Source organism: Hydra vulgaris, chromosome 01 (assembly GCF_038396675.1).
Source record: "Hydra vulgaris chromosome 01, alternate assembly HydraT2T_AEP".
NCBI lineage: Eukaryota > Metazoa > Cnidaria > Hydrozoa > Anthoathecata > Hydridae > Hydra > Hydra vulgaris.
In genome coordinates, this window is record NC_088920.1 from 42,867,501 (window position 1) to 42,882,756 (window position 15,256).

Consider the following 15,256-nt stretch of genomic DNA (forward strand, 5'->3'; position numbering starts at 1 on the left):
TGAAAAAGGGGGACAAATTTTTAAGGTTTGTAACCCATCATCTCAGATTTTCTTCAGATTTTAAAAATGGTCACCTACATAACATAGACTACCTTGCAAAATTTTAGCATTGGTATCAAATAGGTTTTCGATATATTGTTACTATAAAAATAGCTATTTTTAGCAGTTTTTTTGTTTGGGGGCCATTTTGATTTTACTATAGTTTTTGTTTTATGAGTTACAGTTAAACTATACATGTGATTAGACTGAAAATTAGTACCAGTATAGTTTTTAAGACGAGGAATCAGAATATGATATTTGTTTTTAATGAGAGCAATTAGAGGTTTATCAATATGGGGATTGTACTTTATCTAAATCTATTTTTGAAATTTTAACAAAGGTGGAAAGGAGGCCTGGTAACCATGGTAGCATTAATTTTTTTTGTTTTTATTAAAATGAATATATTAAAGAGTGTTTTGGTGCAAAATTGAGAGGTGGCTTTTTTGAGGATTTTTATAAATAATAAAACAAATTATAATGAAATTATATTTACTAATTATAATAAAAAAATACATTTAGATGTTACTTATTATGAAATTACTTATTTTGAAAACTTCCATTATAAAAAAAAACCCCATTATCAATAGTTAAAATGAAAAATTAATAATAAATGTAATATACTGAGTCTTAATAATCAAACAAATACAAGTTTTAAATAAAAAACTGGTCAATAAAAAACCAGATCTTGTATCTGATTAATTCATAAATTGCTTATAAAAGAATACTGGTATAATATGATTGAGTTAATTTAAAGATTGGATTTTGGGCAAATCATCTGTGTCTATCTGGTATATGCACCCTTTTCTTGAAGGTAATGGTTTTTTTTTATAATAATTAAAATTAGGAACCCAACAGCAATCATCTCTACATAGCTAGTGTAATGAAATGTTAGGTAAATGAGGATGCATGAATTTATAAGGGCGTCTTCATTTCTTTCATCGACTTTAAATACAGAACCAACCCAGTTAAACATATTATATTTACAGATATAATGTTTTCCTGCAATGATTTCTTGAAGTTATTATATTGAGCCAGTAAGGTTGAATGTTAGATTAACTTTCCTTTGATGTTGTGAATAAATTTCATTCAGATTGCATCCCAAAATCTTCAACATGATGGCATAAATTTAAAAAATGTTTGCAATTTTTGTACTGGCCAGCACAACCATCAGAGAAATATTGGATTTTTGTGGTATTTGGAAACATTTCTTGTACAAATTGGAAGTTTTTTTTTACTATACAATAAATAAATCTAACATCATGTTAAGTCATCATATATAAAAATAAAGACGATGGTTCATATATATAAAAATAAAGGCGTTGATTGACTTTTAGTAGCACCCTCATCATTTTTGTTATAAATAACTACAGGATGTAGTGTGCATTGCTGTTGTTTCCAGTGGTAACTCTAAATTTCGCCTTGTATGACAAATTTAAAATTTTCTGCAAAATCAACCAAAATAATAATTTCATTTATGGGTATTGATGACTTTAATGTATTTAAATATTTACCTTGTGCTTTAGCAGTATACTGAGATGTTATGCTATCAAGACTGACTGTTTAGCAGAATTTAGCAGACTGAGATGTTATGCTATCAAGCTAAAACTTTAAATGAATTCACCTATTGTAAATGTGTAACTTAGAAGCTCTGCTCTATCTGTTGTACTCAACTGTTTGTATTCAATTATTTCATTTTGATCAACTTTATCATTCTCTTCAAATGGTCCTTCATTTTGCAATAGATTTGCAGTTTTTTTTTTGTTGTTGTTGTATTTCACCTCCCCAAGGCCAAGAAGGCCGCTACAGATGAGGAGGCTACTTGTGGTTAAAACCCTCTCCCAACTCTATAACTCCGAAACACGAACCTTGACGAACAAAACCGCTGCTAATTTTCAGCTCAATCACATGTTTAGTTGAACAGTAACTTGTATAAAAAATATATAGTAAAATCAAAATGGCCATCAAACAAAAAAAACTGCAAAAAATAGCTGATTTTAAAGTAACAATATCTCCAAAACCCATTTGATATCAACAGTGAAATTTTGCAAGGTAGTCTATGTTATATAAGTGATCATTTTTACAAAGTATGAAGAAAATCTGAGATGCCTGTCCCACTTTCTCATGGAAAACCTTTTAAATCACCATGTTTTCTTTTGGTCAATGTTGTTAGATTCAGTTTGATTAATCTTTTTTCGTACGATAGGTGTCTAATTTCTGGTATTAACTTTTCGAATTTATCAAAATGCATTATATTACATTTATCGATATTGAAATCCATGTTGCATTTCTGTTTCTATTCCACTAACATATCCATATTGCTTTGTATAATTTATATATATATATATATATTTATATATATATATATATATATATATATATATATATATATATATATATATATATATATATATATATATATATATATTTAGATATTATATAATTTATAAAGCAGATCCAACATTTTTTTATGTTTAAGATTAGATTAGAGTTAACTCCAAACATTTATATATTTATACTTATGTTAAATAAAGATGCTTTGCAAAAACTTGCGATGATTGTTTTAAATTTGTATTTTTCTATAAGTTCTAAATTTCATTTAATAATCTTTTAGCGTTCAAAAGTTTGACCTAAAATTTGTTAAAATTTTCCCCTCAAATTGAGGGGATTATTATCATATTATATATATTATTACTATTATTATTATTATCATTTATATTTATATATATATATATATATATATATATATATATATTTATTTATTTATATATATATACATATATATACATATATATATATATATATATATATATTATATATATATATATAAAAATGTTTATATATTATATGTATATGTATATACATATATTTTTATATATATATCTATATATATCTATATATATATATCTATATATCTATATATCTATATATCTATATCTATATCTATATCTATATCTATATATATATATATATATATATATATATATATATATATATATATATATATATACATATATATATATATATATATATATACATACATATATATATATATATATATATATATATATATATATATATATATATATATATATATATATATGTATACATATATATATATATATATATATATATATATACATACATATATATATATATATATATATATATATATATATATATATATATATATATATATATATATATATATATATATATATATATATATATATATATAGATATATATAGTATATATAGATATAGATATATATGCATACATATGTACATAATTTATTTGGATAAAAATTTACTTAACACCTTTTAAAACTTATTTTACTGATTCATTTATAGAGGTGTTAAAAATGCAAAAAATTAAAAGAATTCAATTAACTGCTCATATATTGCTGCAAAAAAGATATTGTACTTGTTCGAATTTAGATGATATTCTGGAGCCACATTTTTTAAATGGATTAAACAATTATTCTTCACCTGAAAACATAAGAAAGATTGCTTCAATTGCAGAGCAAAATCTGAATCCAAATCTTATAAAAGTAAGTGTTTTATTAACCAAGTATTATCTAAGTATGTACATATTATGATATATATATATATATATATATATATATATATATATATATATATATATATATATATATATATATATATATATATATATATATATATATATTATGATATATATATTATGATATATATATATGGTTCAAACCATTATGTTTAAACCAATCGCCTGTGGGGCACCATCTCTGATTTTCCTGACTTCTACATATTATTATGTACATTATGTAGATAGGTTAAATTTGAAATTTCAGACTTCCAAGTACAACGGTTCAGAAATTATAGCCTTAGACACAGTGGCCCCCTTCGATTTACAAATAGTCAAAACAGACTACTTTAGAGCTGTATAACTTTTTTCTCACTTTCAACAAGTGTCTCATTTTTTCTAGAACTATTTTCTGGATAGTTCTCTCTTTAAAAAAGTGGTTTTTATTAACTTGTGTTAATTTAGAAAAAAATTATGGCCTCCTAAACTTTGGAAAAAATCCTAAAATTGCTAAAATATGCCAAATTGAAACTAACTGTAGCATTATTCTATTCATCCACAAGTTTTTACAGATAAGTTTTCTGATTAGCTACTACTGTCTGCAATAAATGGGCAAAATATAGGCAGCTTGTTGCAGTTTAGAACTTAAATATATCTAAAAGCAAAATGTCCACTCGCCTAAAAAGTCCACTTTTCAGCCATTTTGAGATGCTTTTCAATTTTTCTAACACTTTGTTTTGATCTAAGATTAACCCTATTTTTCAATCATCAACGATTGAATGTGTTACTAGAAACCAGTGCCCCTCTAATTTATGTTAAGTGTACAACTAATTATAAGTAATTTCTTAATAAAATGAAAGGTATGGTTGGTTGTCCTCTTTTTGATCTGGGGTTTATAGTAGATAGGGGCACAAATAAAGGGGGAAGTAACTTTTTAGAGACCTTCATTATGGTTCAATTTTTTTTTAAACATCTTCGCTTCCAACAAGGCCACTAATTAAAGTTGGAAGTTACTGAAAGAGAAAAGATGAAGATTGTAGAGCAAGATAACGATTGATGGACCACTTAAAGAATTGCAAATTATATGAATCAGGAAAACAAGATGAAGGAAGCGAATTCCAAAGAGCTGATGTTCGAGGAAAAAAACTAGATGAATAAGCATTTTTGGAGCACTTAGGAACAGTCACAGAAAAAGGATGAGACTTAATTGAAAGACGAGTAACACGAGAATGAATTTTAGTAGATGGCACAAGTGATGCTAGGTCTTTAGAGCAGTGCCCATTATAGTATTTGTAGAAAAGAGAAAGAGAAGCAACATTGCGACGATGTGATAATGGTTGGAGGTTGGCTGCAAGAGCAGGTCCAACTATGTTTACAATGCATTTTTGCACTTTGTCTAAAAGAGAAAGTGCATTGTTAGAAGATCCGCCCCAGATATGGCAACAGTATTCCATACAAGGCCGGATTTGAGATTTATAGAGATAGAGAATAGAATCCGAAGTAAGAAAGAGATGCAACCTTAGCAGATGCTAATTTTGCAACTGATCTAAGTTATTGCGATAACGATTAAATTGCGATAAGATCTAAATTATTGCGATAACGATTGGCTGAGAAAAATTGAGTTTTATCTGTATTGAAGTTCACCAGCCACTGTCAGGGTTGCCACCAAATCAGGGAAATCAGGGAAATTCAGGGAAATTTAGATACAGTCAGGGAAAATCAGGGGGAAATAGTTGATTTAGGAAAAAATCAGGGAAAATCAGGGAACTTTTTAATTTTTCTTTAATGTTTTGAAATGTTTTTCTAATAAAAATTTTCCTTTTCCAGTGTACCAGGGTTAATGTTTAACATTTTTAAAGAAAATTAATCACATTGTGTTTACATTTGCTCTTTTTTTAGAATAGTACAAATTTTTAAAATTTAAAATGGCAACGTATTTCAAAGAAGAATGGTTAACTGATCCTTTGTTTGAAAAATGGCTGGTAATAGGCAGAGATAAAAAGTCAGCCAAGTGCAAAATATGCCAAGTTGAATTTAATTTGTCAAATATGGGCAGAAGAGCTGTGATAAGTCACATGGATGGCAAAAAACATGCACAGAAATCAAAACCAGTATCTTGCTTCTTCATGCCTGCACAGTCTACATCTAAAAAGCAAGCAATTCTCACAGTAGATCAATGTGATAAAAGTTGTGCAGAAATCTATTCTGTTTTAAATGCAGTGCAAAATAATTTCTCATTGAATTCGTGTAATGAAAATGGCCTACTTTATCAGAAAATGTTCCCTGACAGCAATACTGCTAAATCTTATGAAATGGGTAGAACAAAACTTGGTTATATAATTAATTTTGGTCTCCTTATTATACTGTTTCATTTGATGAAAGCCTGAATGATTCTTTCCAAAATTGTCAATTAGATCTAAATATTCGGTTTCGGAACAGCAATCTAAATCATGTTGAATCCAGATACTTTGACTCTAAATTTTTAGGTCATCCCACAGCAAAAAATTTACTTGAAAGTATTACTACGTCTTTGTCAACGATTAATAGCATAAATCTAACTCAACTAAGTATGGATGGTCCAAATGTGAACTTGTCCCTTCTTAATCTTCTTGAAAAGCAGCGTGATCAACAAGAGCTACCTAAACTTCTTAACGTTGGGACTTGTAACCTTCATGTAATACATGGGGCTTTCAAATCAGGTTTTCAATCTGTTGAATGGAATATAGGAAAGTAAATGCAAGCATCATACAAACTTTTTCATGATTCTCCAGCTAGAAAAGCTGATTATGTAACTGTTACTGAATGTAAGAGTTTTCCTTATGCATTTTGCTCAACACGCTGGGTTGAAGACCAAAAAGTTGCAGATAGACTTTGTTTAATTTGGGAGAATGTTAAAAAAGTAATCAAGTATTGGGAGACTCTTCCTAAAAGTAAGCAGCCAAAATGCAAGAGCTATGACACAGTGATAGGGGGAACAAAAGATGAGTTAACTGTGACTAAATTGAAGTTTTTTTGTTACATTACAAGTTTGCTGCAAAAAATCTTACTGAGATATCAAACCGATGCCCCAATGATTCCCTTTCTTTTTGAAGATTTGTTCTCAACTGTTAAAAGTTTAATGGGTTTGATTATAAAACAAGATATCCTTAGCAGCATCGTCAATGGCAGACAACTTCAAAAATTTGATTTCACTAAAAAGGAAAACTTTCTGCCATTAAAATTAATGACAATTGGATTTGCTGCAGAGCATGACATTATCAAATTGAGGAGTAAGGATACGTTATCTCAGGATGTCATCAACAGATTCATGAAAGATTGCTGTCTCATTATCATTGGAATCCTGGAAAAAATATTTGAAAGAAGTTTGAATCGATTTTCTTTTTTGGAAGCAACTGGTTGCATCAGTCCAGTGTCAATTCTTTTTAAACAAAAAGCTGATCTTCTTCATCAGATGAAATCCGTACTACATCTAATTCTTTCTTGCTCACATATTACTTCAAATGAATGTGATCAGGCTTTTATACAATTTTCAAAGTTGTTAGAGGAAAGTTCAGCTACTCTTTTACCCGCATTTAAAAATTTTCACCCTGGAAATCGTTTAGACAAGTTTTATTTTGAAACCATTAAAGTTGGTGTAGATTACAAAGTTTTATCAAAAGTTTTAATATTTGTTTTTACGTTATGTCATGGTCAAGCATCAATTCAGAGAGGTTTCAGTATTAACAGTAATATGCTCAGCGAAAACATGAAAGAAAAGTCACTTATATCTCGTCGCACTATCAAGGATTTTATGGTTTCAAAAAAATTAAGGGCTCACGAAATAGAAATAAACAATGAAATGATAAAGGCTGTTCGTAGTGCCTCATTACAATATAAAAACTATTTGGAGGAAAATAAAAAATTTCAAGCAAAAGAAAAAGAAAATAGCGTGATAATGCTTTTAGATCAGGAAATATTGGGACTTGAGGAAAAGCAAAAAGTATTGAACGAAGTATGTAAAACATACAATGAGGAATTTATTACATTTACCAAGGAAGCTGGCAAACAGCAGGATATGTCTCAAATGAAGCTTCTTCTTACAAAAGGTAATGATTGTAAGCGAAAAAGTGAGGAACATGAAAAAGAAATAAAGATGCTTGAAGAGGCTTTAGTTATATTGCATAAGAAAAAAAAAGATGTCAATAACAAATAATTATATTTTTCTAACATAAAATTGTTTGATCTTTATTTCAAACATTTCAGTATTTAACAATATTACTTTTTTAGTTTACTCATTTAGTTTTTGTTAGTCTTTTTTAATTAATTATTATAACTTGTGTTTATTTACTCTTGAATTTTTAATACATTGCTCGTTATTAAAAACATTTCCAATCTTAATTGTTATTTTTTTTTTGAATCTTGTTATCTTGTACCCTAAGTCTGACAGATTTTCAATGCCCATTGAACATATCCGTTTTAAATATACCCTGATTAAGCCCTTGGTGGGAGGGCCATAAGATAGGTCACAAAATCTTGATAAGTCAAACATTTTCAAAAACTCGGAGAGCTCAGCCAAATTCGGACATTCTCCTAGTTATTCCTCTAAAACAATTGGAGCATTTTCCTATATTGGACAAATGGGTATATATAAATATCAGGCCTTGTTACGAGATTTCGCTGCGTAGCGAAAACGCGTAACGCATTTTTAAGTAACTTAAACTCAGCAAATATATTTTGCATCGTTAGAAGTTATATTGCGTCACTAGCATCTTTACAAGTACCGCATTGTAATTAGTTATTGTATTAACGCGTTGTAAGTTATTTTATTAACGCGTTAAAAATCATACAAACAGTTTTTTTTTCTCACTATAACAAAAGTTACAAATAAAATCAAAGTTCTTATTAAAAAAAACATTTTTATTATTTTTTTCAAATATAAACTAAATTTTATTTTGAAAAAAATATTTTTTTCATGAAACGTAAAATATTTGTTTATTTTCTTATGATTTTACATTTGGTTTTTGGTTATTTTATCAATTGTTAATAAATTTTTTCTTATTTAATTTGTGAACTCTTTTTAATAATGATTTTAAACAATAGAGTTTTTTTTGTTATTTATCAGTTACCGATAACATATTCGTGATCATAATTTATTTTCATAAATTAAATGAACGTCATTAAAACTTTACGTTATTGAATTAACAATAAACAAAATATGTTATTAATAAAATTTTTACATCAAAATAAATCAGGTATTTTTTAAACTATTATGACTAAAAATAATTTTTATATTTAAAAGGAATTTATATATTTAATTCCTTAAGATAAAACTTAAACACTTTATTTTTTTTAACTAATTTTTAATAACAAAAAAAAAAAATGAAACAAACTGTTTCTTTAACAAAAAAATCTATTAGTTTGCAATTGCGGTTAAATGCTTTTACTTACGACTTTATTTCTTCTGAATAAACGTCGCGTTAACGATAATCAAAAGATAATTTAAATATTCTAAAAGATATAAGTTTTTGCGTAGCGCAAAACTGCTGAGCGCGTAGGCAAATCGCCTTTTCGCAAGCAAAATGCGAGCTTCGTAACGCTTCTTAACAAGGCCTGATATATATATATATATATATATATATATATATATATATATATCCCTTCAGAGTTTAAGTTAACGGGATTCTGCTGTAGTTTTTATATTTTTTTTGAAGAATAATTTTATGTGTTGATTAAATTTTAATTTTGAAACAAATTTTAATTGATTAAATTTTAATTTTGAAACAAATAGATTGGTTTATTACTCATTGGGGGATTATAATATCTGTTTTTTAGAGGTAAAAATGCTCTGTGGTTAATGGAGAAATTTTAATGTTAAGTTTAGGTGATTGAATGCTGGAAATATCAGGGGGAAATAAGCAAAATTTAAGGGTAAGAATCAGAAAAATTCAGGGAGAAAAAAAGCAAAATTTTTGTGAAAAATCAGGGAAAATCAGGGAGAAAAAAGCAAAATTTTAGCGAAAAAATCAGGGAAAATCAGGGAATTTTGTTCTTAAATAACGGTGGCAACCCTGCACTGTGAGCCCCATGCTGTAGCAGAAGTGAGATCCTTTTCAAGCTCAAATGCCCCCTCCAAGCAATCAGAGGATGTTGGTTTCTTATCACGACAAGAATAAATGGTAGTATCATCAGCAAACAATGCCACCTTAGATGTGAGAATATCTGGAAGATCGTTGATGTAAATTAGAAAGAGTATAGGGCCATGGATAGAACCTTGAGGAACCCCTGAAGTTACAGAATAAGAAGAAGAGTGCTGTCCATCAAGGACAACTTTTATGCTACGATTGGAAAGGAAGGATTCAATGATCTTAAAGATGTTGCCAGATACACCATAAGAAGAGAGCTTATGGAGAAGACCAGCATGCCAAACTTTATCAAAAGCTTATGAAATGTCAAGAGCGATGGCCTTAACCTCTCCACCTTTATATAATGCATGATAAAACTTATCAGTTAACAATATCGAAATCCATATTGATGGTCAGAAAGTAAGTTATTAGATTCAAGATAAGAAATTAAGTGTTTGTTAATTAAAGATTCAAAAACCTTGCTTATGATAGGAAGAAGACTAATGTGACGGTAGCTAGACGAATCAGATCGCTCTCCAGAATTTTTGAAGATAGGGATAACGGATGCCGCTTTCCAGCAGGCTGGAAAACAAGACTCTGATAAGCACTTGTTCAATAGTTTTGAGAGTATAGACGACAGCTCCGGAGAACACTTCTGCAAGACAATAACAGGTATGTTTTCCGGGCCACAAGCTGTAGAAGAGTCTAAGCAGGAAATCACTTTAGATACAGAAGCTGGAGTGATAGGAATGTCAAGCAATGAATCAACCTGTTTGTTGGCAATATCAGGTAGAACGAAACTAGTGGAATCAAGAGATTATATTGATGAAAAGTTTTTAGCAAACAATTCAGCTTTGTCTTTAGGTGAGGTGGCAAAGTCTAAACCATACAAGAGAGGTGGAATTAAAGATTTGCTCTTATTATTGATACTATTAAGATTCTCCAGAAGTCACGAGAGCCTAATTTTTGAGATGAGATGTGATATTTCATGACCTGAGAATAGCGGGCTTTAGCGTTAGACAAAACCTTTTTACAATGGTTTCTAGTAGTAATAAACAGGCGTCTGTTTTCTGGAGAATTGTTTTGCTGATAAAAATGGAAGTAACGGTTTCGATTAGCAATTGCAGCAGCACAGTGTGAGGAAAAGCATGGAGGAGAGTGAGGCTTGACCTGGAATCGTCGAGAGGGAACAAAAGATTCCATGCCAGCCTGAATCCACGAAGTTATGTAAGATGCGCATTTGTCGACAGGAAGACAAAAGATTTCTACCCATGAGCCATCACGAAGAAAATCACGGAAAGAATCCCAGTCAGCTTTACTGTAGTTGTAAGAGGTACAATAATAGGGGGATTCAGGTGATGAAGAAGAATGAGATATTAGTTTTAGAGAGATCAAACATAAGACATAAGTCAAGTAGAGAAGGTAAATGATTCAGGTTATCAGGAAAGCGAGTTGGAAAGTTGACTATTTCACTTAGGTATTGTGAAAGGCAAAAGTTGTGAGCTTTAATACCTGCAGAGTCACTGACACTAGAGCCAAGCCATTCAGAGTGGTGAGCATTAAAGTCACCGACAACAACTATATTAGCTGATGGATAAAGAGAGAGGGCTTGGTCAATATGATCAGAAATAACATCAAAAAGAGTGCAGTCTTGAGATGATGGAGAGCGATATAGTACAAATAGAAAGGCAATAGAGTGAAATGGTGCTAAACGAAAGCACATGAAAGAATAGTCTGTGGATTCAAATCTAGTTTCACAACAAATGGGTGAATTCTTACGAATGTAAATGCCCAGGCCAAGCATGTGACTATTGGAGTCTTTACGAATTAAAGGAAGATAACTATCAACACTAAGATCGCAAGATGAGACAGCTGAACTCAAATTAGTCTCACAAAGAGCAGGTAGGTCTGGTGAACTTTGCAAGAGATAAGACTCAAAAGAATAAAAGTTGCTTCGAAGACCACGAATATTAGTGAATGATAGGTTTAGGGAACTTGGTGATGATGATGGTTTTTTGTGTTTTATAGTTTTTGGTACTTTAATTCATTTTAAAATTAGATTGAAGAACTTGACTCAAAGCATAGATAGTACTCAGAACAACGTTTAATAGCCCATGCAATTGCCTCATTACTACTAATAAACACTAAGCCGTAAAAAAGGGCTCCAAATGTGGCCTCCGCAATGCACACCAAAAGTACAAACAGGGACACCATCCATGCGCAACATGGCACTGTTAATACTTAGATATTTTTCAGCTGTTGATGGAATCAGCCTCTCTGAGAGCTACCACAGAGTTCGGGAAACCTGACTACCAGCCGGCCTCAGAACCATAAAACTGAGTTTTAGAGCTGTACCCTCATTAGGAGATAATAGAATGAGTTGCCTAGTCACAAAAACAGAGACACAACCAAAGCCCATGCATTAAGTCAAGAAGATCCAGCATTCAACATACTTGAAACAATGTATTAAAAATACATCTGCGCCAGCCTAATAGATGAAAAAGGGGTGCGAAGCTGATCAACAGATAGAATCTGTTTACCCCTTAAGTCTTTGCCTAGGAGGCCTTCTACAAGAGAGTAGCCGAATGCATTTAACATCTGCCCAAGATGAGTAATTTTATTGAGACACCATCTCTAGCCTTTACTCAACCAAGAGCTCCAAGGCAGGAGGTGTTTTAAGTCGGAGTTGGCATCTCCTAGCCTTTGCCTAAAAAGCAGATTGAAGCAGATTGTACTGGATACATGTTACCAGTAGCAGGATAACCTGACCTGACCATGTGTTATGTATTATCTATTACTTAATCAGTATATGGAAAAAGGCTTCAATTCCCATATTGTGTCATAAGCAAATAAGGTATAAATAATACTTGTAATTTTTAATTTTGACAAAAATAATATTGGTATAAATATGATAAAATGTTAGTAATTAAATTTACTTTCTAACTTATACTTATATCTTATAAGAATAACATACTGACATACTGAAAATTGCAGAGGCAGATGACAAGCAAAGAGAAATAAAGTATCTAATGGATATGAAAAATTGAACATAAAATTTTGGGAAAAAATAATAATCTTTTTGATATTTTTTCTTTAGATGTTAATGGTGTGATAATGAAAGATAAGACTAAATCACTTTCAACCAGAGAAGAAGACTATGTTTTTGGATGACCAAAAAGGCCTGCGAAAGTGGTCAATGGATCAAAAAGAAAAATAGACAAAAATTATGAAAAGTTTATTAAAAAAATGATTGCAAAAACAAATCAATTTTAAGCAAAAATGATAGGTCAACTATCATCTGACAACATTTTTAAATGAAGCTTTAAAAAATATTCTAATTCTGAATTTGTAGACTCAGATGAGTTAGATAAAGATTTTAAAGAATTCAAAAAGGAAAAAAAATGAAGATTTTAATAATGGTTTCTTTGCCTAAAGATATAACTAAATTAACATCCATTGTTGCAAAAAGATATACAATATTTTTTCAACAGATCAAGTAACTATAATTTCAAACATCATAAATGCAGGCAATTGAGATTTGAATAAGTTTTCACTATGAGAAACAACTTCAAGAAGACATAACAAAATGGTCTTAATGAATGAAAGTATTAAAATAAAGGAATTAAAATAAATTTTATCTCAAAAGCTAGACACCTATTTCTGAGTCTTCACATACAAAATAATTTACAAATGTTCTTAGTTATAGCAAAAATCTGAAAAGGTTAAGAATAAGTATTAAGAAGCTCACCAGATCTAAATGTACAATTTTTGCTTTTCAGATTTTTGCTATAACTAATATGTACAACCTAATATGTACAACCTAATGTATAATTGTAATCGCTACGACGAGAAAGATGTGCATAAATATAAATAATATAATATAATTATATAGTTATTAGTATTGAGAGAATTCTGACAGCTAGTAATTTGATTTCATTTGGTTTCATTTCTAATTCTTGAGCCAATTCTCTGGCTTAAATTTAAGCAGATAAAAATCTATTCTCTTTCTATTTTTTTTATAAATTTGGTTGCATTTTTGTGCAATGTTAAATTTTTTTTTTGATTCCATCAATTGCTGACCATATTGGTTTGAAACAATAAATCGTGCCAGATAGCTAAAGCAACTAAAAACGGATTTTGGAATTTGCTTTAGAAACACCTTCACTACTTGTGACAATGACAATGCTTTCTTTAAATCTAACATAACTGTTATGATGAGCATACCGCTATCAATTGCTGCCCTCCATTTTGAAATGAGTAGTTGAACTGGTGTTTCAGTAGAGTGATTTTTTCAGAAGCCAAAGTGATTTATATTAAATAGCATATTTTCTTCAAAATAAGTAGACAACTACATATGTACACATAATTCAAGAACCTTTTCATACGCTGCTAACATATTTAGAGGTCTCATGTCTTGTGGTAATTTGGGTAATGTCACTTTCTGTATGGATATATATATTTGTATAGTGGATCTTTTCTAAGTTTTAGGTACAAAACCTGTATTTAAGGATAGATTATTTGAGATAATATAAGTTGAAATCTAGTGGTTGTCAGCAAAAAGAGAACAGCTTGATGTATGTTAATGAAGCCATAGTCAGTATATGGAAAAAGGCTTCAATTCCCATATTCTCTTTAATTTGCAAAAGAGTTAAATTCCATATAACTCTTTTGCAAAACTATTTTAGGATTTTTCTCAATTGTGTTACAAGTTCATTCGATTTTTGGATTTGATAGGTCAATAATGTAAATTGGCTTCTTTTGAGAGCTAGTGTGACTTTTTAATTTTTTTTTTTTTTTTTGATAACATTTAAGGCTTATTACTGTTTTCATTTGAGGATAAAGTGTAGTATGAGAATACTTTTTGAAACACAACATATTCTTAGAAGTATATGATAGATCATTTCTATTGATTTTCTCAGCAGAGAAAATCAATAAAATAAATGATTTTCTCAGCAGATTCAGATATTTCACTGTCAGCAGTGAAATATCTGAATCTGCTGAGAAAATCATTTTTTCTGGAGCAGCTATTGATAAATTCTGTATGCTTATATAAATGTCTTACTATTTCAAAGTTTTTGTATTAAATACAAATTCATTTAGTTTAATCTTTTGAACAAAATATCATCATAATTCAATTATTTTTATAATAAATCTTGAAACAGATAAGTCTAAAGCTTATCTATTTCAAGATGAAAAGAAAGTTGATTCTAAAAGAGAATAAGTATTTCTTTTAGGAAACAGTGTTAGGTACACTATATTTCCTGAATTAATTTAGTTTAATATTCTTGTCTAACTTATTTTACTGTTTATTTTCACTACTCAAATAATAGTGTGAGTTTTTAAATATGATTTTTTTTTTTTAAGTTTTGGGTTGCTAAAAATTTTTTCTTTGTTTTTAAGGAATGGATTGATAAACGGAAAAGAAAAGATAAGCAAAGAAAATCTGTTTCAAAATCTTTAAGTGGTAATTTTTGTATATATTAAATTGTTCAGCATACTTTATCAGGCCTCGGCCGGAAGTGAGAGTTTTGCTCTTGCTACTTGCCCACACTCCTCT

The 15,256-nt window shown here is 29.5% G+C and overlaps 1 protein-coding gene across 2 annotated transcripts in view; it reads left to right on the forward strand.

Annotated features, from left to right (window-relative positions):
• Positions 1–15,256, forward strand: part of LOC100211417 (uncharacterized) — a 29,414-nt gene that overhangs the window by 5,660 nt on the left and 8,498 nt on the right. For both annotated transcript variants that reach the window (XM_065788237.1, XM_065788236.1), the window contains exons 2-3: positions 3,388–3,587; positions 15,100–15,163. In XM_065788237.1, coding sequence (XP_065644309.1) covers positions 3,399–3,587; positions 15,100–15,163 — 253 coding nt within the window. In that variant the 5' untranslated portion in view covers positions 3,388–3,398. The remainder of the gene's footprint in view (positions 1–3,387; positions 3,588–15,099; positions 15,164–15,256) is intronic.